Source organism: Orycteropus afer, unplaced genomic scaffold, assembly GCF_000298275.1.
Source record: "Orycteropus afer afer isolate SDZICR_OR568_19922 unplaced genomic scaffold, OryAfe1.0 scaffold00123, whole genome shotgun sequence".
Classification (NCBI taxonomy): domain Eukaryota; kingdom Metazoa; phylum Chordata; class Mammalia; order Tubulidentata; family Orycteropodidae; genus Orycteropus; species Orycteropus afer.
This window is the reverse complement of record NW_006921710.1, coordinates 6,210,120-6,232,813: the sequence shown is the minus strand read 5'-3', so window position 1 is coordinate 6,232,813 and position 22,694 is coordinate 6,210,120. Positions and strand designations below refer to the sequence as shown.

General features: G+C 53.3%; 1 protein-coding gene across 1 annotated transcript in view; it reads right to left on the bottom strand.

Moving 5' to 3' along the window:
• Positions 1-17,048, bottom strand: part of FAM102A (family with sequence similarity 102 member A) — a 38,760-nt gene extending 21,712 nt beyond the window's left edge. The window contains exon 1 of the mRNA XM_007944294.1: positions 16,903-17,048. Within this exon, the coding sequence (XP_007942485.1) occupies positions 16,903-17,048 (146 nt within the window). The remainder of the gene's footprint in view (positions 1-16,902) is intronic.
• Positions 17,049-22,694: the final 5,646 nt, after the last annotated feature.

Sequence of the window (22,694 nt, the reverse complement as noted above, 5' to 3'; positions counted from 1 at the left end):
CAGGACCTGCTGGCAGGACTGGGTGTCCCATGGAAAGAGACAACAACACTCTGGCTCTCCTTAAGCTGGGATTTCAGGGCGTGATTCTCCAGCTCCAGGCTGCTGGGGACAGGTAATTACAGAGACTGGTTTTCAGGGCAGCTTCAGGGGATTTTCATTTTTAGCTTTCAGATATACAATTAGACGTCCAAACCCAGAGGCAGGATGAGGGCTGGTGGTGGGGTGAGCCCTCCACCCACTGCAGATCACAGTAGCAGAATTCAGCTATTTCTAGACTGTCCTGAAATAGAGTGGAGTACCACCACCAGGCTAGCATCCTCAGCCACAGAACTCCCCTGGCCCCAGGAAGGAGACGTGAGTGACCTGACCACCCTCTGGCCCATCCTTGGTGGCTGAGCTGGGTGGTGTGGGGAGACCCAGGGCCCTGGACTCAAATCCTGACTGGGGCCTCTATCATGCAGCCACAAAGGCTTACTGTGGGTGCCAGCTCTGAGCTAGGCCCCAAGCTGGATATAGGGATACAACATGAGCATATCTACACATGAAATTCATGACAACTGCCACCAGTCTCAAGAAAGAAGGGGGTTAAGAGAACGCTGAGCAAAGCAGGCATCTGATCTGGTCTGCAGGCATTATCAGAGAAGGTTCTGGGGACGGTGATGCAGAGGTGGGAACTCAAGACTTAGGGTAGTTGGCTGAGTGACAATTTGGGTAGAGGGATGTTCTAGGCAGTAGGAACAGCTCAGGGAAGACTCAGAAGGAAGGCGATGGCTCCTAGGAGGAGCTAAGAGAAGACCAGGGTGGTAGGATCAGGCCAGTGAAGACTAGGGGCTGCCTACGTGATCCAGAGGAAACCCCTTCTCATTGAGTTTCAACTTCTTCACCTGTGAAAGGGGTATAACGCCCACCACTCAGGGTGGCTGGGATGACTCCACGATGCCATGTCCAGACTCCTTTCTCCAAGGTCCTGCTCAGCTGAAGGGCTTTAATTAAGAACAGTAAGAACAATTATGGGCCACGTGTTTTATGTACATGACCAACTCCTACTCCAATCCCATGTGGGTATATGCCATTATGATTCTTATTTTGCAGATGAGGAACTGAGGCCCAGAGAGGGGACTGGACAGGCCCAAAGTCAAAGAGGGATGGATGCTGAGCAGAGGTGGCCTGACACTAGGCAGCACCTTCATCTCTGCACCTCACTGTTTTCTCCACGCCGGCTCCCCTCAAACGCAGGAAGACAGTGGGAACCCTGGAGAAGGGAAACGTTTTCTCCCCGGGTCCTCAGCATCTAAAGGCTGCTGAAGAGGCTTTGAAGGCTGCAAACGTTAGCAGGCCAAGCTGATGTGAGCCACCCTCCACAGCTTCTCAGATGGGGAAATTGAGGGCCCCCAGTAGTTTCTGTGGTTCCTGCAAGCTGACTTGCTGTCACATCCTCAGCACCCGGCCCTCACCTGACTCAGTGCCACTGCCCAGTAAGTGCAACAAGATCTTATAGTCTTTGAACTCCCGGGACTCCAGTATGCAAGTAACAAGGGCCAGTGCCATAGAAGCTACCTCCTGGCCACAGACTGCCCATAGTCCCCAGGATGTCAAGCCAACAGGGTCCTTGCTGAGAGGGACTACATGGACCAAATGGGTCCTCAGAGTCGTCACAGGAGCAGGAATACAGATAGGAGGTAGCTGTGAAATCAGTGGAGCGGCCCAGGCTCTGTGACAAAGAACGGAACAGAGCTCCAGCATGAGCCTACATCCACCCTCAGCACGACACCTTCCCAACTGTCCAATAGCAAGTACTCTACCCATACATCTGTCTTATTCACCATTGCAGGCCCAGCACAGAGCCCTGGCCTGGCAAGCAGGAGGTGTTCCATCCACTTTAAAAGCCATGAGCAGCAGAGAGGGTGGTAGCAAGGTCCTACAAGATGAGATTCTCAGACTTGAGCGAGCAAACAAAAAAATCCCCTAGCTTGTCCAAAGGGAGCCTTGGTAGCGTAGTGCCTAAAGCACTTGACTGCTAACCAGAAGGCTGGCGGTTCAAACCCACCAGCCACTCCTCGGAAGGAAGGTGGGGCAATCTACTTCCGTAGTGATACCGCCTTGGAAACCCAAGCAGGGGTCGCTATGAGTCGGGTCTGACTTGATGTCACATGACAACAACAACAGCTTGTCAGACATTCAGACTGTCAGGCCCCATCAGGACTACAGACTGTGTGGGACAGCTTCTTGGTCTTAGCACCATTGACTCTCACTGTGGAGACTGCCCCGCACAAGGCAGAGCACTCAGCAGCATCCTGCCAGTAGCACAGCTCCAGTTGCAACAACCAAAATGTCTCTAGACACTGTCAAATGTACCCCCTTGGGGAATAAATTACCTCTAGTTGAGAACGACTGCTGGGGGTCCTGGGGCAGAAGGACCCTTCCACCCTTCTGATGCAGGGAGCTGGGCATCCTGCTAAGAGCCCGCCACCACCACCACCACCAAAAACAAAAAAAAAGAGAGAGAAAAGACACAAGGGGCTATCCCGCCTGGCTGGGAGCACAGTGCCCCGCCGCCGCCCCCGCAACACTGTCCTGGTGGCCTCGAGGGCCTGCACCTCCTCAGCCACTTCAACTCTGTGATGGCCTGGTCTCAGTCTTTGGCCAGGTTCCTAGAAGAGCAAGCAGGCACAATGATGCAATCAAGGTTCCCGGCTGATGAAACCCAGCCCAAGCCCAGGCTGGGAGAGGCGAGAGTCTAATAAGGAAACAATTTAAATTAACAACATCTGCCTGTGCTTCCCCGAAGAGGAGAGTACAGCTGCCTGGGGAGGGGCCCACCCCGGGGACCAGTCAAGGCGTCCATCCAGGGGCTTCGGGGCAGAAGGGCCTCCATCCTGGTGACGCGGCCAACGTGGCAGCCCAGCAGCCTCTGGCTCCTGCCAGGAAGTCAAGGCCATGCACAGGGACAGCAACTTGTTACAGTTCTGGCGTGGCCAGGGCCCTCCTTCTGTGATGAGGTAGCATGAAGTTCCTAGAAGCCAAACCATTCTGTTCTGAATACTGGAGAGCTCAGAGAAGCCACTCTGGCTGCCCCAACACCCCTTCTCTCTCTGCCAATGCGAGTCTCGAGGGTGGCTTGGGTTTGGCAGATAGGCTGGGAGGAGAGGTTGGCATCAGTGAGTGACTGACTGATGCAGGGAGTAGGTGGACAGCAAAACTCCAAGATGGAAAAGGGGTTAGCTAGGTCATTTGTGCTTGATGGGGAAGTGGCAGGGTTAGGAGGAGGGGTTCTGGAGCCAGACACACTTGGGTTTGAGTTCTGTTGCTTCCCAGGCAGATAATCTTGAGACAGTGCTCTTCAAAACCCCAGTGCAGGCAGCTGCCAGCATCTCTGTTCTATAGACACAGGCTGCAGCCTGTTAGGCCTTCTGCATCTGAGAGTCAGTTAAGCAGGTAGCTCGAGGTTCTCTACCACCCATGGAATGCCTATGAATGCTACTCTCAGTTGATGCCAGTGGTCATTCCTGCTTGCTCTTACAGCCTGAGAGAACAGCAGGCTATTGAAGAGATCCAAAGTAAAAGTAAGTGCTGGTCCAATCCCATGAACCCCGATGGTGGTACCGCTTACCCACCAACATGGCCCAGCCTGGTTCCTGCTTCCCAGGCACCTTCCCACATGTCAGGTGCTTCTCAAGCATTCACTCCCTACAAGCAGGTCATCATCCACTTCACAGCTGGGGAAAAATACTTAGTGAGTCCAGGTAGGTCACACCGGAAGTGAGGGAAAATCTGCCAAGACAGTGAGCCATTCTCAGGGGGTTGTGGCCTCAAGGCAAATTTTTCACATTTGTGACCGTGGACCCTTCCCTTTGTCATGATGCTTCACCCTGAGTCTCAATGGCAGGAAGAGGTGAGCAAACTTGTCAAGACCTACTGCTGGTGGGGATCAAGCCAGGTCAATCTCAGGTCAGAGGGGGAAGTGGAAGAACGCTTCCAATAGACAGACATTGTGAAAGGTCATGACACTGGCTTCCCACCTCCTGAGCACTTACTATGGATCAAGTGCTGAGCCAAGGGCTTGACCTCTGGAAATCCACGCTCCAATTCTGGGAGGTAGGTACCACTTTCCCATGTCACAGGTGAGGAAACTGAGGCACAGAATGAGGAAGTCACCTGCCCAAGTTCTCATGACTGGGAAAGAGCAGGGCCATGATTTGATCCCATGGCTGACCCCAGAGCCCCAAACTGGCCCCCCACGCTGAGGCTAGGCCAGGCAAGAGGCCCCTGGAATTCAGAGAAAGAAGTCACAGTTGGCATCATCTCAGGCTGCAGTTGTAGCTCCCCTCCCAGGACCCACATGCATAGAACACAGAGCTTCAGCGTTGGCTCTGCTCAGGGAACTTCCCTTCTTGAGCCTGCAAGTCTCTCGGCAGTCCCACTCAAAAGTCACAGGTAGCAGAGAGGCTGGGGTTGAAGGCCCAGCTCTGCCATCCACCAGACAACTTGATCTTTCTGGAGCTCCATCACTGCCCTGTCTCCTGGGGTTGCTGTGTGGGTCCAATGAGAGAACAGGGCCTGGCACATACAGGGTGGGCACCTAATTACACTGAATAGAGGACAAAGACTAGATGCTCAGGAGTCAACTGGAGAGTAGCCTGTGTGTCCCTCAAATAGCTAGTCCAATAGGAAGCTGGACATACAAAGCCTCTGACCAAGTCCTCCAATCAGGACCATGTTGTTGTTGTTGTTATGGGCCGTGGAGTCGGACCCGACTCATAGCAACCCCTCCTTGGGTTTCCAAGGCAGTATCACTACGGAAGTAGTTTGCCCAACCTTCCTTCCGAAGTCAGGACCATAGATCAGGATATTTCCACAGACCTTGAATCTGCCCGGGATCCTCTGGTTGGGACACCCAGGGCAATGGGCAGGCAAGTGACCCAGGTGTGCCCAGGCTGCTCCTGGCTGACTCACGCCTCTTGGTGTTTGATCCACTGGAGGAGAAAGGGGAGAGAGAGGTGGGAGCAAGCCTCATCCCTGGAACCCGGTTCCTCAAGGGGCTAGACTCAAGTTATAGGGGTGTACCTGACCTCTAAGCCCCTAAGTGTCCACCCATACCATCCCAAGAGCATCCCCATCCCTTCCTGCAGATCGAACAAATTACCTCCTCTTGGGGTCTCAGTTACAGTATGGTAAAATGGAACAAGGCCCCCCAACCCGGAGAGTGCAGGCCCTGCAGGCAGGGCCTTGCCTCACTCACTACTACATCCCCTGTCTCACAGAGGGCACCTGTCACCTGGCACATGCCCAGTCAATATCTGATGTATAAATTAGTGTTTGTCACACCCCTGCACCCAAACAAGGGCTGTACCAAAGCCTTCTTGCACTGACATCTCTACATCCAGGAAAGAGGCCTCCCAGCCATGGGTGGACCACATCCTCTCACTCTCTGCAGAGTCCAAGGGGTCAAGAGTCATCTCTGGAGGTGCCACCCAAGTATTCCCACTGATCCACACAGCATTCCCTGAGGCTCCCTGGACTTCTGAGGTGACCACTCGGCCAGAGTCACATCTCATGGGCCTGACACAGGCTCAGACCTGTTTTTCCGGCCGTCTTCAGCAGATTCCAACCACAGGAGGAAGGGCTCCGGGTCAGGAGGGACCATGAGGTCCTGAGTCACTGATCCTCCACCTCCTCCTGCAACACCTGACTCCCCTGAGGACTCACTGACTGACCCTGGGTCAATTGCTACCTCTGCCTTCTACTTACTCCACACACATTCACTGAGCACTCACTTAATTAGCCAGGCCTGCACAGAACATGGAAAGACATCCTAACACTCTTGTATCCAAACTGAGCATGTCTGTCCTTGCTCAGGTCCCAGCTGTAACCCCTGGGAGGTTCGGGAGCCCAGGGCCACTTCTCTTGTCACTCAGGGAGAGCAAAGGCCAGTTCCCAGAGAGAATTCAAGGCCAGAGCAGGCAGGAAGCCAATGCCTCCCCTGCCCTGCTGTACATACCTCAATTCTCCTGGAGGTGGATGAGTCTAATGGTCTCCCCCACCCATGGGCCCTAAGGGCAGGGATCACTGCTGGGCCCAGCACTCAGCACAGGGCCAGGGCAGGGTCCTGGCTCCAGTCATAAATGTTTGCTAAATGTCTGAACAAGGCCAAGAGAGAAGAGAAACAATTAAAGGGAGTGATGAAGAAACATGGGCCTTTCCTCTCTCCTCCCATTCTTGGATCCTCTCCAATAACTGCCCTGGACTAATACCAATCACTGCCAACACTTACTTGTGCCAGGTGCTTGCTGGGTACAAAGCAGGTGTTAACTCATTTACTCCAAACATCTTGAAAGAATTACCCCATTTCACAGATGAGGAAAGCAATGCTCAAAGAGATCTCATGTCCGGCAGCCTCAGGAGCCCTTCTTCTGAATCACTAAGGCCCATAGCCCATGAGTCTCAGCTGCACTTCACCACAGGCAGAAGGAAAGTACCCAGCCCGAGAAGGCTGCCGGCAGCAGCCAAGATGAATTACTGCCTTGTAAGCAGGAGTGATACTTATCAGGTCAATGTGGCTCAGGAAAAGACCCAAGGACCTTCCAGGTTTCCAAATGCTCTAGAAGGTTCCACACTTTTATCTGACTCCCAGATACCACCCAAAGGTGTGGGGAGTCTCAAGGTTTGTTTTTGGCAGACACGTGCACACACCAACCAGTACACAGCTCAAAAGATTCTAAGAGTGAACATACCATGTAGCCATCCCCCAAGAAACGGAATGTTGTTGTCGGCTGTGTAGCTGGCCCCTGTGATCCACATGGTCACCTGATCCACAGGTCTCGGCTGATTTTTCAGAAGCAGATTGGCAGCCCTTTCCTCCTAGTCCACCTGACCTTCCTTCGTAGTCTGGAAGTTCTGCTGAAATCTGTTCAGCATCACAGCAAAACACAGCCTCAACTGGCAGACAAGTGGTGGCGTGCATGAGGTGCGCTGGCCAGGAACTGAACCTGGGTCTCCCACATGTTGTTGTTGTGTGCCGTCAAGGTGTCTCCGACTCGTATGACCCCTCCCTGGGTTTCCAAGGCGGTATCTCTACGGAAGTAGACTGCCCCATCTTCCTTCCGAGGAGTGGCTGGTGGGTTTGAGTCGCCAGGCTTCTGGTCAGCAGTCAACTGCCTTAGGCACTATGCCACCTGAGGTCCTGCATGGCAGGCAAGACTTCTACCATTGAACCACCAACATTCTAGGCACTAGAAGGCTCTTCCAGTAATGACCTCCTCTTTAACAAGGAGAACAGCAGCCTGACTTGTGTCAGGATGTTTGTTTGTATCAGGATGGTTCTGAACTTTTTATAAGAAATGACATCATACAATGAGTGAGTGCACTCTTGTCTAGCTTCTTTCACGCAGCATTATGCTTGTGAGATTCATTCCTGGGAGTAGCAGCAGCTTGCCCATTCCCACTGCCATGCAGCATGCCTCAAATTTTGTTTTTACTCATTCCATGAAAACAGAAGTGGGAAGCTGCTCCTCTCAGCTGATAACCACCTCCCCTTCAGTCAATCCCATCTGTGCCCTTGGTGGTTTGAAAACACGAATTTGACTCTACTCTCCACTGGGATGGGAGCTCTGGTAGCGTAGTGCCTAAGGCATTTGACTGCTAACCAGAAGGCTGGCGGTTCAAACCCACCAGCCACTCCTTGGAAGGAAGGTTGGGCAATCCTACTTCTGTAGTGATACTGCCTCGGAAACCCAAGGAGGGGTCACTATGAGTCGGGTCCGACTCGACGGCACGTAACAACAGCAACAACTCCACTGGGATAAGGTCCAGGCCACCCCACTCCATCCCCACGTCAGCTCTCCTGCCCCTGCTCTTGCTCTGACCTGAGGTGTTTTTCTCCCACCCTGCATCTAATGTACTCTATTCACTTCCTTGGGGCCTGCCACCAAAGCAATGACCACGAAACCGAAGCAAAGACTAGAGGATGACGTGATTCATGGGCCTCCCCCACTGGAGGTGTTGTGTCCCCAGGGCCCAGCACAGGCACACACAGCAGGTAGCAGGAAAGGGTCACAGAGTGGGAATGGGGAGCTTGCTTCTCTCAGAGAGGAAGTGGGGAGGAGGTGAGGGCATCTCGTGTGCCAAGAGCACCCAGATTTCTATCTCCTTAAGCACTGAGCTGCCCCCTTCTCCCTAGCACCACCACTTCCTTTGGCAGGCTTTAGTCTGTTTTGAGCTGTCAGGTGCCTGGCTCTGTGCTGAGCACTTTACTGGCCTGATCTCTGGTCACAATCACCCCATTTGACAGAGGACACTGAGGCTGAGAAGGCAAGACCCTTGGCCACGGGCACAGAGCAAGTGAGCAACCGTCATATGCAGACCACAGCTCTCTCCTCCCGCATGTGGCTATGACCATCCCCACTCCTGCCAAGGGGTGTCAACACAGCCCATCAGTGCTGCCAGCCGCCTCTCAATGGTGGCCTCTGAGCCTGTGGGAGTGCCCAGCTGTCCAGTATGCAGGCGAGGGCTGCTCCTGACACAGACTGGCACCTCAGGGTCCAGGAGCAGGGAGGGGCTTGGCTCCCAGCAACTGGCGGTCCACCATCATTAGCACCCACGCTGGTTCTGAGCCAGGGAAGGAAAGTCCCAGCTCCAGCATCGACCTGCAACAGGAAGCTCCAAGACAAGGAAGGTCATTGCTGCTAAGGGGCCACAGTCTGGGGAAGGAGCTAGAAGACATGGCCAGGGATTGCAATGCCCTGAGACGTGGGCCCACAGGGGGTGAATAAGCCCAAAAGAGGCCAGGGAGGGCCTCCTAGAGGAGGTGGCTCTTGGGCTGAGCAGGAGTTCAGCCAAGAGAAGAAGTGGGGGAAGGGAGCTTGAGGAATAAGTAAGAGCACAAGCAAAAAACTCACAAAAACTAGCATAAGAGGTGGTGGCCATGGAAACAGAGACAAGGGCCAGCAGGGCAGGGCTTCCCGCCCACTGAGGGGCCCTGGCTTTCTTACCTACTCCTCTACTTCCTTAGCAGGGTGCTAGCCAGTGCCCCCACCTAATTTGGGGAGCTGTCTTCTGCTGTCAGAGTGGATCCCAGAGACACCTGTGCCAAGGGCCCCCTCCTACAGGCAGAAGCTTTTTCAGGCCGGTCAGCCCAGCATGGCCAACCCAGTGGAGAGCTCCATACTTCAGAAGCATGTAGGTGAGCATGCCTTCACAGCAGGTTCAAGTCAACGGGGGCAAAAGAGCAGGGACATTCTGGGGACCCTTAGCTCTAGCCCTAGCCCTTAAAACACCAGGCGTGCTCCCTGTCCACTCCCACCCCTCTGGAAAACAGAGAGCCCCGTGCAGGAAGGACCCTTTCCCTGCAGCACCCAGAGGGATCACGAGACAGAGTCAGCACTTCAGTCAGTTCTAGCCCACAGGGAACTGCCAGCTGCCATGGAGGGGCACTGAAGTGTGCCATCCAGCCCACCGCCATGACTCAGCTGCAGGATCAGAGAACTACTGTAGTGTGTATGATGTGTGTGCCATGTGCCAAGAGCCGAGCTGGATGTCTGACAGGCATTATCTCACTTCCTCTCCTAGGAACATTCTGAGGTAGGTCCCAGCAGCCCCATTTCACAGGGTAGGTCACTAAGGGTTAAGAGCTAAGTCCCTTGTCCAACGTGGCAGAAGCAAGACCATACTGTGTGTCTTCACTGTCTCCCTCAGCTTAACCAAACTCACTCTTTCCAGAGCACCCAGAGTCCTCCACAGGGGCTCCTTCTTCGCAATCACTGAAATGGGTCAAGTGGAAGAAAGGACTGTGGGCTGGCTGCTTCCAGCTGACATCTGGGCAGGGCAGGAGGGTGGATGACTCTGGGCCTGCACACAAGAGCTATTCTAAGCCCTGAGTCTCAAAAGAGGCTCAAAGTAAAGACCACCAAAGGTCCCAAGCAAACACTAAGGCCAGGCGCAGGCTGGGTGGCTTCAGGCCACACCAAGGCCACGAGTAGCACAGTCTGACCTCACAGGGAATCAGCTGGTCTGGGGAGTGACTGACTTCAGGTTATAGGGTACATCCAGGTGTCTAGGGGCAGGTCTAGTCTCCCCACAATCCAAAGCATTTGCCAGGCATACTCTCCCACCTCACCCAACATGAGTTTCAGGTCTCTTTCTAAGCAAATACGATGTTTCTCCCCTGCTTAGACCTTTCTGTGGCTCCCTGGTAACATGAGGACAGATTCTTTACGGTGACTGTGGAGGGTATTACTGCTTATCCCCAGCATCAGAGCGAGTGGCCATGGGGTTACCACATATCGATTACCAGACTCTACGTACCAAGTGCCCAGGCTCCCGAGCCCACGAGCCGACACTCTAGCAGCTCTCCCAGCCTAGGCAGGGCTGCCCGAATGCACACAAGTCAGCACTTATGGTACTGAATGAGCAGGGCTCCAAGGTGCCCAGGGTTGGCCTCCCAGTCACTCCAGGCTAATCAGGGCCCACAGGTTTGGTTGCTGCTAAGAACCCCTCTGCCAGAGCAGCTCCCAGGAGAGCCAGAAGCAAAGAACAGGCCTCGGGGGATAGCCTTGGCTCCATGGAGCCAGATCACCTCAGGTCAGGGCTGCTGCTGGTGGTGCCAAGCTGGCAGGTGGCAGGGGCTGCCAAGGTAGCACCTGCCAACGATGTCGCCAGCTGGCAGCAAAAGCTGAGTCCAAGGAGCAGACACCAAGGCCAGGCACAGGCTGGACAGCTTCAGGCCTCACCAAGGCCACCAGCAGCACGGTCTGACCTTGCAGGGAGCCAGCACTTGGCCTGGTGCCATAGCCTAGCAGCCCAAGGTGGCGCCTTGCCCTGCCTGATTCTCCTGGCAGCAGGACTTCTCTCCACAGGTCACTCTGCCTCCTTATGCCCTACCATTCCCATGGAATATCTCTCAAAGGGGCCCTAGAGGGCCAGGCTGGACCAACTAAAACAAGGGAAATGGGCATGGATGGGAACCCAAAGATGTGCAGTGGAGTCAAGAGGAAGCAGCTGTGAATCCCCGAGTCAATATGATGCCACGTGGCACTAGCATCAGACTTTCCAAAGCAAAAGAAACGAAGTCTGATTTTTATGGGCTCCAAAACTTTTTGGAGGTGTTATGAATTGAATTATCAAAACCAAAGCCATTGCTGTCAAGTCGATGCCAACTCATGCCTTTTAGGACAGAGTAGAACTGACCCACAGGGTTTCCCAGGCTATAAATCTTTATGGAAGTAGACTGCTATATCTTTCTTCTGCTGTTGGGTTAGAACTGCCAACCTTTTGGTTAGCAGCCAAGTTCTTAACCCCTGCACCACTAGGGCTCCTTATGGATTGAATTATGTCCCCACAAAATACTATAGTAAATCCCAATCTCTATGCCTCTGGTTATAATCCCATTTGGGAGTGGGCTGTGTTTGTTACATTAACAAGGCAGGATTATTTTGAGTCAATCTTTGAGACATAAGAGAGCTTAAACAATCGAGCAGAGGAGAGATGGAGTGAGAAGGATGCCACGACACACAGAGACCTCCAAGGAACCAGGAAGCAGAAGCTGAGGAGACAAGGACCTCCTCCAGAGCTGAGAAAGCCCTCCCCTAGAGCCAGTGCTCTGAATTCGGACTTCCAGCCTCTAAACTGTGACATAATAAACTTCCATTTCTTAAAGCCATCCATCCACTCATGGTATTTCTGCCATAGCTGCACTAGGTAACTAAGAAAGAAGGTCAACAAAACTCTGGCTCCATCTGGCCACTGTGCACCCTCTGAACTTCCATTTCCTGGCACCTACAGGACAACAACTACTACTACTGCTCAGCATGATGTCAAGCACCTCAGGACAAGGAAACCAACCTGCCCACTCCCCACCCCCTGCCACCACCCAGCCAGGCCAGGCCAGCACTGCCCACCAGAACAACTTCAACTGTGCCTGAGCACAGGTCAGGCCCTGCTGCATCTTCTTCCCACAAACAGCCAAGGGCCACTGTCCTACTTGTCAAACTTGGCCATATCACTTGCCTGTCCCTCAGGAGGACCCCCAAGGCCATGAACAGTCCTGCAGAGCCTGGCCACTCTCCATCTTCATTTACTCTAGCCCCTCTTGTATACTAACCAGGGACCACTGGGACCAACTGCCTACTACATTCTCCCTTCCTACATTCTCAGCCTCCAAAGCCCAGGTCATCTGACCTTCTCTGTGAAAAAAAGTGGATGCCCTCTTCTCCTCAGTGGTCCCACTGCCCCTCACATGCCCTCCTTACCTCCTCAGCCCTAAGGGACAGAACCATTTGTCCAGCTCCTCACTGAGACATGCCTGAAAGCAGGCCTCATATCATGGTGACTTCAAGTGGCATTCTACAGCTTTTTCCAAAGAAGGAGGGAGTGGGAAAAGCACAGGCCCTGGCCAAGCCTGTGGTATGTAGAAAAGACCACATTGCCCCAGGATCCCCAGGGGCCAGGCCCAGGTGCAGGGCCTCCAGTTGCAGTGCTGACCTGTCCAAAGCCTTCCTCATGCCCAAGGAATCCCCAGCATCCCTCAGAGGCTTCTCATCCTGGCCGGCACAAGGCCAGGCACAAGGCAGGCAGGCATACCTGTGTTGAGAGCAGGCATACATTCTGCCAACAGGTAGTCCCCCCCAAAAAACCAGTGAAAAGCCAACTGAGAATTCAAAGCTGCCAAAGAAAAAAAGGAGGGGAGAAGGGACTGCATCAAGTCAACAGGAGGCTTTTTGGATGGTCTGGCACACAGCATAGAGCACGAAGAGCCACCTGAGGGGCCCTTTTCTTTCTGGGCCAGATTGCCCCCTTTATACAAAGAGGGGTACTGAGACACAGGGGATAGAGGTCAGGGCCAACCCAGAGTCCACCCAGCTATGTTGTTAGAGCCTCCTATAAACTGACCCATTGGGCAAGTCCCTCTCTGCCCTGGGCCTCAGTTTCGCCATCTGTTGGCTGAGAAAATCCTCTCTGCTTATCTCCTCCAGAGAAGATTCACTGCAAGTTAAGTCAGCTCCTCCCTCACGCTTCCCTTTCCTGGTACTGCCAGCCACACGCATGGGGCAGGCCAAAGGACCGGTGCCAGCTAGGAGCAGAGACTTCTCGGGATTTTTGGGATTCTTCCTGACTGAAGCTGCCTTGGACAGAGTGCCTGGAGGCTTTAGGCCTGCCTCCTGGCACGTCCTGCAGAGACCAGGACCTGCCCTGTCACTTTCTGACTCACCAGACTTGCCTGAGGCCTCTGCATCCCTCCAAGGACCCCTGAGGAAAGTCTGGTGGATGCCATTTGGATACACCAGACTGGTAGGGCTCCAGGGCAGCAACTCTGGTAAACACCCCAAATCTATGGCAGTGACTTCAGTTCCATCCCTACCTCACGGCCCTGGGGATCCCTTTCCTTGGACTTTAAAAGATCTGTCTCAGTGCCTCCAATCTCTCCAAATCGGCTTTGTATACCACCACAATCCACGGGAAAAAAAGTCTGGGGATGTCATGGGGGTCTGTAGCTACTTCCGACACGCTGCCATCAAGGCAACACAGAGCTCTGGTCCAGACCTGCCCACATTTAAATCATACCCCCATGACTCCCTAACTGTGTGACAAGGCCCAGTCATGTTACTCTCTGGGTCCCAGTTTCCACAGCTATAAATGAGATAATACCATTAGCTCGTGGGGTGGTTGAGAGGACTCAATAGACAATATGTGTGAGGTGCTCAGCAAGCCCCTGGTGTTTAGCAAGAACACAATCCAAAGTCCTTAACCATAAATCACTTTTCCCATTCTGCCATTTATCTACTAGCTAGGTAACTTTTGGCATGTGGCTTCACCTCTCTGGCCTCAGTGCCTCTCCATATGGTTGAAGGATTAATGGAAAGATCATTTTCAAATCCACTAGCATAGCACCTGGCACATAGTTGTTGTTGTTGTTATGTGCCGTCGAGTCGGCCCCGACTCATAGCGACCCCTCCTTGGGTTTCCGAGGCAGTATCACTACGGAAGTAGGATTGCCCAACCTTCCTTCCGAGGAGTGGCTGGTGGGTTTGAACCGCCAGCCGTCTGGTTAGCAGGCAAGTGTCTTAGCCACTATGCTACCAGAGCTCCCTAGTAGGGGCACTCAAAACATGGCAACCGTGAGGATTACTGTTTGTAAGGAGGCCTTAGAAAGAGGCTGAGGAACAGCCCAATGTACCACCCGTTCTACCTGCTCAAATCGGGTCAAGTCGGAGCTGTGTATCCAGCTGTTGTCATGGAACCCAACTAGGGGAGACACTCCAGCTAGGTGTGGCTCCAGGACCTGGGAGGCCAAGAAAAACCTTAGTTTGGGGCTTGTTATCAATCCCTTGGTGGTATCCAAGACCCTGCTCTGACGCTATCCATGCTGCCACCAATGGGTCTCTGGGCCATCTTTGGGGTCTCTGGGTTGGGGGACATACGCCGATGGATCTGGCCCGGACCCAACTCAAAAACAACAGGGTGTTGGCTGTTTGGAGAGATGGCTTGTGAGGCAGGGGTCTCAAGCCACAGGCCGGGATGGGGTGTGGGGAAGGAGAGGCAAGAACCCAGAAATCACTCTCTCTTAGGCTAAGTCTCAGACCCCAGAAAAAGTCAAATGAGCTCAAAACTAGCTTCAGGTCCCCAATGTCACTGTCTGCTCTCTCTGGTCACACCCGCCCAGCAGTAAACAGGTACCTAGCAGGACCAAGTACCCAGCCTCAGGGGATTTGATGTCAGCTCTTCTCTCCTCAGCCTCATCAGGGACGGGAGAGGCTGTTTGGGCTCAGCTGGATTCAAGGAATCTGTGTCTCCTTGCCAAGTGAGAAGGGGAGGCAGAAGTGAAATCCAAACGCTGTGGACCGAGGCCTGAAACTTTCTAGATTTTCCCAGATGAAGGGGCAGGTTTAGGGTAGATGAAGAATCCTATAGGTAGGGGAACAGAGGCTCCAGGACCTGGGAGGCCAAGAAAAACCTTAGTTTGGGGCTTGTTATCAATCCTTTGGTGGTATCCAAGTCCCTGCTCCTCAACACATATGCAGCCTCCCTGCAGAATCTACCTGCTTCCTGTAAGACATGGGAGGGGCTGGGGCCTGGGCTCTCTGCCCACAGTAAGCACAAATGCTGCAGTTTTTTGCCTGGGCCAGACATGGTACATGCATTATCCATTCCCCCTCACAACCCTTGGGATGGGTATGACTTCCCCATTTGACAGAAAAGGAAACAGACTCAGAGGCAGAACAGGGTAGTGGTTAGAAGCACACCCTGAGTTTGAATCTGGGCTCTATCAACTCTCGAAGCCTCAGTGTCCATTTCCATAAAATGAGGGTAATAATATTATTCCTGCTCCACAGCATAGTCAAGGGGTTAAGTGAGAAGTTGTAAAATGGGGAGCATACCATCCATAAATGCTGGCTCTTAGAATCAGAGAGGCTAAGTAATTTGCCCAAGGTCACGCAGCCAGTGAATGGTGGACTCTAGGCCCTCGTTCTGGGCACAGCCCTCTCCCAGAAACCTTGGGCCCGTGTGGGTGGCTGCAGATAGCTGACTTCCCAGCAGCTGCCAACAGTCCCTACCCCCGCTGAGAAGGGCAGCCTGTTCAAAGTTCCTCAGATAAGGGGCTCCCAGCAGAGCAAGGAGCCTCCAGGCTGCAGTGGCCAAAGCACACAGAAAAGGCATCCCATCCTGTCCACACCCGAGAATCCTAAATTTGGATTAGGCCACTCGCTCGTCTCCCTTCCTCCAGCAGTACTTTCAACCTTCGGATTCATCCAACAGGCCAAGTTAGGTTGTAACTGCCACCTGCAAGGTCCCTGGCAAGCCACTTACTTCCTCCCTCTGGGCTTCAGTTTCCTGCTCTACAGCATGCACCCTCATCCTTGAATAATAAGGCAGCTCTGGCTAACTGAACCCACAAGGAGGCCTGAAGGAGCAAAGGGACACACCATGCAAGGGAACAAGGATGTCCCAGGGATTGGGCCAGGCCCTGCATTGCACTCTCTTTCACCGAAACCACCGCTGAGAAAGGGCTTGTATTAGATCCATTTTCCAAAAGAGGAAACTGAGTCCCAGAGAGTGAGAGAGCCAGGACTGAACTCCCATCTGTTAGATTCCAAGGCTCTCTCCTGAGTAGGCCAGAGCTATGGGACCCTGACGCGAGTAGGGAGAGGGGGAGGTTCAGCCAGATGAGCATAGTCTGGGAACTGTCACGTTCAGCAATAAGCTGGGCAGCTGGACCTGCCCAGATGGGGAGGGACACAAAACCCAACTTGAAGGAGCCTCTTTTAGAGCAGGCAGCAGCCTCCTCTACAAGAGCATTTGCAATGCAAAGCAGCCCAGCTCCAGCCAGAAGGGGACAGTCACTCAAAGGGGCCTGGGAGGGCCAAAATCTAGCCACCTCCCTCCAGCCACCCGTGGCGGCTTTCCCAGCCTCTGGAGAGTGCCGGGCAACCTGTGGCTGGCAAAGACTGTAAATCATATGACAGCTCAAGTGGCCAGATGGGGTGTGAAGGCAACCTGGGTTACAGGTGGCCTGGGACACCCCTCTCCCCCAACCCTCTAAAAGCACAAACTCCACTGGGCTCATCGGCTCATGGCAAGTCTGTAGAATAGGTATACTGAGATACACTGAAAGGTGCATGCAGGGCCCCAAGTCACGGCGGAAAAAATACACCCCCAAATATTGGGATGGTCACCTGCAGCCAAATACCCTGCCAACTTCTTCAGGTGCAGCCTCCCAATCGGCCAGTCCAGCTTTGTGCACGCGCGCGCGCGTATACACACACACACACACACACACACAATTCCCAGGACTCTCCCTGGCCCCTAAAGGGGCGCTTTCACTCTTGCCAAGTGGCTGTGTTTCGCTCATCACTCCACTCCACTGCAGGCATCAGGCTTCCAGAGGGGCCAATGATCGCCTCTAGCGCCTACCTTGACGACAAGCTGACAAAATCCCCGCCATCCAGCAGCCGGACCTTGCAAAAGAGGACCCCATTCACGAAGGGGACCGCAGTCAGCTCCTCCAGGGTAAAAGTGGTTTGGAATTTGAATTTCTTCTTCTTCATCAAGAAAGCCATGGGCGAGTTCCCTGAGTCAGAAGCCCCAAAGGCCAACAAAAAAGAGAGGCAGAAATCCCCAGGATTCCTTTTCCTATACCACACCCCCTCCTCAAAACACCAGGTATCTCCCAGGAGGTGGCGGAGGCGGCAGAACTAGTGGGGGTCTGAGAGTCCAGTCCAGTTCGCAGGCCAGCTGGCTTCACCCTCGAGGGGCCGGGGCTCGGAGGGGCTCGGAGCGGCCGGGGGCTTCACCGGCATGTAAACAGCGGGACATGGCCCATGAGGCAAGGGCAGGGGTGGCGGGCGGTGCGCGAGCGGCCGCTCTGGCGGGCAGCATCCCGAACCGCGGTCCCCTAGGAGCTCACTTCGCGCGACTAGGCGCGGCGGGCGGACCGGTGAGACTGAAAGCTGCTGGCATACCCGTGAGGCTGAGGGCGGAGACCGGCCCCGCCCCCGCCCCGCTGGCGGCTAGGGGAGGCACCCCTGCCGCGCACACGCCCCCGCACCTGGATACCAGGCGGCCTGCGCAGGTGAGTCCAGGGGGAGGCTGAGGGCACCCACAGGGGGCGGCAGGGAGCTCGGGGGGGGGGGGCGAGGGGCTCTCCAGGAGACACGTTGGAGGCGCTCTGTGCCGGTGTCTTGGGTCCGGCGTCCGCGCTCAGGCCGGCAACGTCCGGCCGTCGGCCTCCTCCGGGCGGGCACCCGGCCCAGCCCCAGGCAGCCGTTTGTTTCCTCTTCGGTCCTAGATCCCGCGCCCCGGGCCCTGGCGGGAACTGAGGCACCACTCTGGCCCGGCCAGTGGCGCCTGCCTTGCCCGCCGCCTCTGCCCAGCGCTCCCTACGTCACCGCCGGCGCCCGCTCGAGCCCAACGCTGCGAGGCGCAGCTGAGAGAATGCAGACTCCTTCTGCGGCCGCCCACGGAGCCGCGGCCGAGAGTGGGAGGGGCGGGGCGCCGGCGGCCCAGCCCGCCCGCGATTGGGCAGCCGGGTGGGGTGGGTGCGGAGAGGCGTCCCTGCCGGGATTGGCGGACGGCGGCAAGAGGCGGGACCGTGGGGGGAAGGCAGAGGTGGCTAAGTGTCTTGGATTGGTGAGCTGGGCAGCTGTATCCGCCTCCTCCGGGGCGGAGGGAAAGAGCCCCCCCCCCCCGGAGAAGGCAGTGGGGGGTCGCGGGGCGGGGAGCCGGAGCTGCCTGGGCAAGGAGAAGAGCGCGAGAAGAAAAGAAACAATGAGGAGGAGAAACCATTTGAAAACTCTCCCTGGAACAGCCTTCCAGTATTCCTCTAGACTTGGGCTCGTTGAACACCAAATCAGGCCTGGGAGATAGTGAGTCCCATTATCTCAGACGGCTGACACGCGAGGGTTAACTGGGACTAGACCCAGGTGTTCCACCTCTGAATCTCTACTTCTCAACACTGAGAAGTGTCTGAAAAGGTTTCGCCAAGGGGGTGACTTGAACCTTGTGACCCAGCTTCTTTCATCCTAAGCTGTTATCTAACCCTTCTGTTGTCGTTCAGTTTCTTGCCTAGTTATGGCTGGTCCACCCCACCCCACCCGTTGGATTAACTGCTCTGTAGGCAGGGACTGTCTCCAGAGCCTCGGACCTCCCAAGCCTGGCACAAAGAAGGCCCTCGACAGACTGTAGTTCATTTATGCAGTCACCAAGTATTTAGCAAGTAATCTGCTCTGAGCCAGGCTCTGGGACCTAGCATGAGCCCCGCAGGTCTGCCTTCACCAAGCCGGTGGATAAGAGCTGAAATAGTGGACAGAAAAGAGTCAAGTGGAGTTCAAAGGAGGGATCTGAGGGGGAGACAGGGTGCTCAGAGAGAAGGCTTCTTACATGAAGTGACCAAATGACCTAAGCCACCCGCAGGATGCAAGCGGGATCCAGGCAGAGAGCTGTCGGCCAGAGAAAACGCAGTGCCCACAGAAACTTTCAAGTACCAGATGGCTGCATTGTTACTTGAGAGAGGTGAGATAGGAGACTGGAAAGGCTGGCAGCAGCCATATGTAGGCCAAAATAAGGAGTTTAAATTTTGCCAAGGCACTGAGGGTTCACTGACAGGTTTTAAGCAGGTCAGTGATACGTCAGTTTTGATTTTCATTGTAAGAAACTTCCTCTGGCTGTAGGTGGTGTAGAGGAAAGATGGGAAACAGATACAGGTGTGAGAGGCCACTTGTGATCTAGGCATGAGGATGATAGAAGGTTAGCATTGGAGGAAAATGAGAGGATGGATCTCAGCAGCATTCAGAGGCAGATCTAACTGAGTTTAGGGATGACTTAAGTCAGAACATATAACCAAGGACTCAGGTTTTTAATTTCTTCCTACTTCCCTCTTTCAGTTTTCCTAGGTTCCCCCCCTCCCCCCCGTTTTCTAAATGATGAGACAAGCTGGAAAGAAGCACGGATCACCACTCATTTTATGGCTGGGAAAACTGAAAGAGGGAAGTAGGAAGAAATTAGAAACTTGAGTCCAGATGGGAAAAAAATTATCATAGCAGCTCCCAACACTGCTGTTTATCCCCATTTGCAGACAGGGAAATTGACTTGGAGAGTTTAAATCATTTCACTAAGGCCTTGGCCCTGGAGTGCAGTTTCTAGACTGCTGAACTATGTGCCCACACTCCCACTAACCATCGCTGAGCCTGCTTGCTCCACGGGACAAAAGTCTGTGGCTACCTCACCCCAGGAGAGGATTTCAGAGGAAGGAACTAGCCAAGGATGTCCTGAGGCCTGACTGAGTCCTCCACTGTGACCATGAATAACCTCAGGCCACCCCAACAGGAAGCAAAACAGGCCTGACTACCAGGCTTAGCAAGGGTGGGGCATTTATCTCCCCACAGCCTGTGGGATGGGAACCCAGGAAATTTCCCTTCACTTATCAGAGAGAGAGAAGTGGTACCAGAGCAAAACACTGGATTTGGGGTAAGACAGGCCTGTGTAGAGAGCTCTGGCTTTGCTGTGTATGGGCAGTGTGGCCTTCGTTTGGGACACTGAGGCTCGGAGCTGAGTTGTCATCGTATGGCTGGCACCACCTGCCCTAGAGCCAACAGAGCTGGGTTTGACATCTGGCTGACACGCCATTGACTGCCTAGGTCACACAAACTTTTTCCTTCTCTTAACCACAGTTTCTTCTCCCTGTAAAATGGGAATAGTAATACTGATCTTTCCAGAGTGTTGTAAGGACTTCAAGAGACTGTGCCTGTGAAAAGCTCAGCCTGGAGGGACGCAGAGATCTGAGCAAGTGGCGAGCAGGAAGCTCCAGCCCAGCACTTGCACTTCCCCCAGCTGCCCTAAATTCCCAAGCCTGTCTAGTCCTACCACCTAGAGACCCTAGACAGACTTAAGGAAACCAGTACTGAACAAGATAATCTCAGACAGGTGGTCTGGAGAAGGAAATCTGGGAAAATGTGAGTGGGAATGATTGGGGCAGGACTCCTGATTTAGACAGACTGGTCAGGGGAGACCTCTGAGTATCAGCTCAGTCAAGACCAAGCGACCAGGCTCACGAAGCTCTGGTGGAAAACGCACAAACTGGCACGTTTGGGGAACTCTGTGTGATGGAAGTAGAATGAGTAAGAGGTAGAAAAAGGGATGGGGTGAGCAGAGGCCTGCTCATGTAGGCCTTTGTGAGCCTAGGAGGAGTTTAGATTTTTATTCTAAGTCTGCAGGGAGGCCATTGGAAGATGTAAGCAGGGGAATGACAAGGTCCCAAATACATTCTCAGAAGCGCCCTCCAGCTTTCTCAGCTGTGCAGAGAATGGATTGATTGATAGGGGCCAAGAACAGAAGGCAGACAGGTGAGGAGGCCATTCCAGCCATTCCAGCAGGAGACTCTGGTTGCTCAGACCAGGATGGAGACCGAGCAATAGGAAGAGAAGAGGGACATATTTTAGAGGGCATGTGTTTTGGTTCTCCAGTGCCACTTTAAAGGAATATCACACATGGGATAGCTTTAACAAACAGGGATTTATTCTCTTAACAGTTTAGGAGGCCAGAAATCTGGGTTCAAAGTGCCACTTCTAGGTGCTGGGTGAAAGCACCTCAACCTTGGGCTTCAGTTCTGCCTTGTGCTCCTGGCCCACTGAGGCTGGAAGCTTCTCAGGCTGCTGCTGGCTGCTGAGGCTGACAAACCCAAGGCTGACAACAAGATGGCACAGTCCCACGATTACCAAGCAACATAGAAGGCCACTAGTTCAAGTTCCAAAACAGTCCCAAGTTTGGCAGGCAACCATGGCAGGCTGCTGACCGATGACTTAGCTACATGCAGGGTCCAATTGTGCCAAAAAGCTCAGAGACCTTTCTCAAAGTTGTCTTCTTATATGCTGGAAGCAAATCACATCCCTAAAACAGCTACTCAGCTGCTCCAGTCGACTCCACCATGGAGTTGATTACCAGTCTCATCACGGGGAATAACTATGTCCAGCTGCCCAGCCACTCAAAACCAGGCCCAGCCCACACATACTATTAACTATCACAGCATGTTTTAGAGGAAGAGCTGACCACTTGTTGAGCAATAGTAATAGTTACTCAAAGTCATGGTCAAGGCTAAAGGAGCCCAGCATGGAGTTACAACCTTTTGAATATAAAGAATTTCCTTGTGCTTTAAATTAAATTGAATGCTACCAGGCTTTTGACGTTGGAAGCTAAGTGACCATAAGCACTAAGCACTGAATTAGATGTGGGAAAAGAGTCGAGGAGGAATAATAGAATCACTGGAGGATAAAATCAGAGGCTCTTAGAGTATCCTTACCTTATCAGGCCCTGAACACACTCTCCTGATTCTGTTTACCTATCTCTCCCATTACACCACGGGCTTCACAGGGGCTGACTCTTTACCCGTGATGTCCCCATGTCCAGTTCAGAGCCTGCCACATGATTATCATTAGTCATCAAGTTGACCCCAACACATATAGAACATGTCAGGTGGATCTTGGCTGAAAGCAAAGAATACCAGAGAGATTTGTGTATGTTATGGACTGAATTGTGTCTCTCAAAAATATGTGGTGGCACAGTTATTAAACACTCACTGCTAATCGAAAGGTGAGCACTTTGAACCTACCAGTCATTCCACAGGAGAAAAATGTGGCAGTCTGTTTTCATAAAGGAGTTCTGGTGGCATGGTGGTTAAGGTGGCTGGCAACCAAAAGGTTAACAGTTCAAACTCATTGACTACTCCGTGGGAGAAAGATGTAAAGATTTACAACCTTGGAAACCTTACAGGGTAGTTCTTCTCTGTCCTGTAGAGTCACTATGAGTCAGAATCAACTCGACGCAGTGGGATTGCTTTACTTTGCTTCCATAAAGATTTACAGCCTTGGAAACCCTATGGGACAGTTCTACTCTGTCCTATAGGGTCTCTGTGAGTCAGAATTTGACTTGACAACAATGTGGTTTGTGGTGGTTATATTTCTTCATTGTATATGTGCATCAAATATTTTTGTTTCCTTCTGTTACGAACTGTGAAATGTAAATAAGATTAATGCATTTCAGTTGTACATGTGTTAGCATATCATGTTAGGCCCAAATATGACTTTATAATTGTCCTTATTTAGAGATTATGTATGGTTAAGAAGATGTGTACAACTGCCAAGTTGACAAGGGGTGGACTGTGATAGTTGGAGCTGTGTCAACTTGGCTGGACCACAATTCTGTGTGGTTTAAGC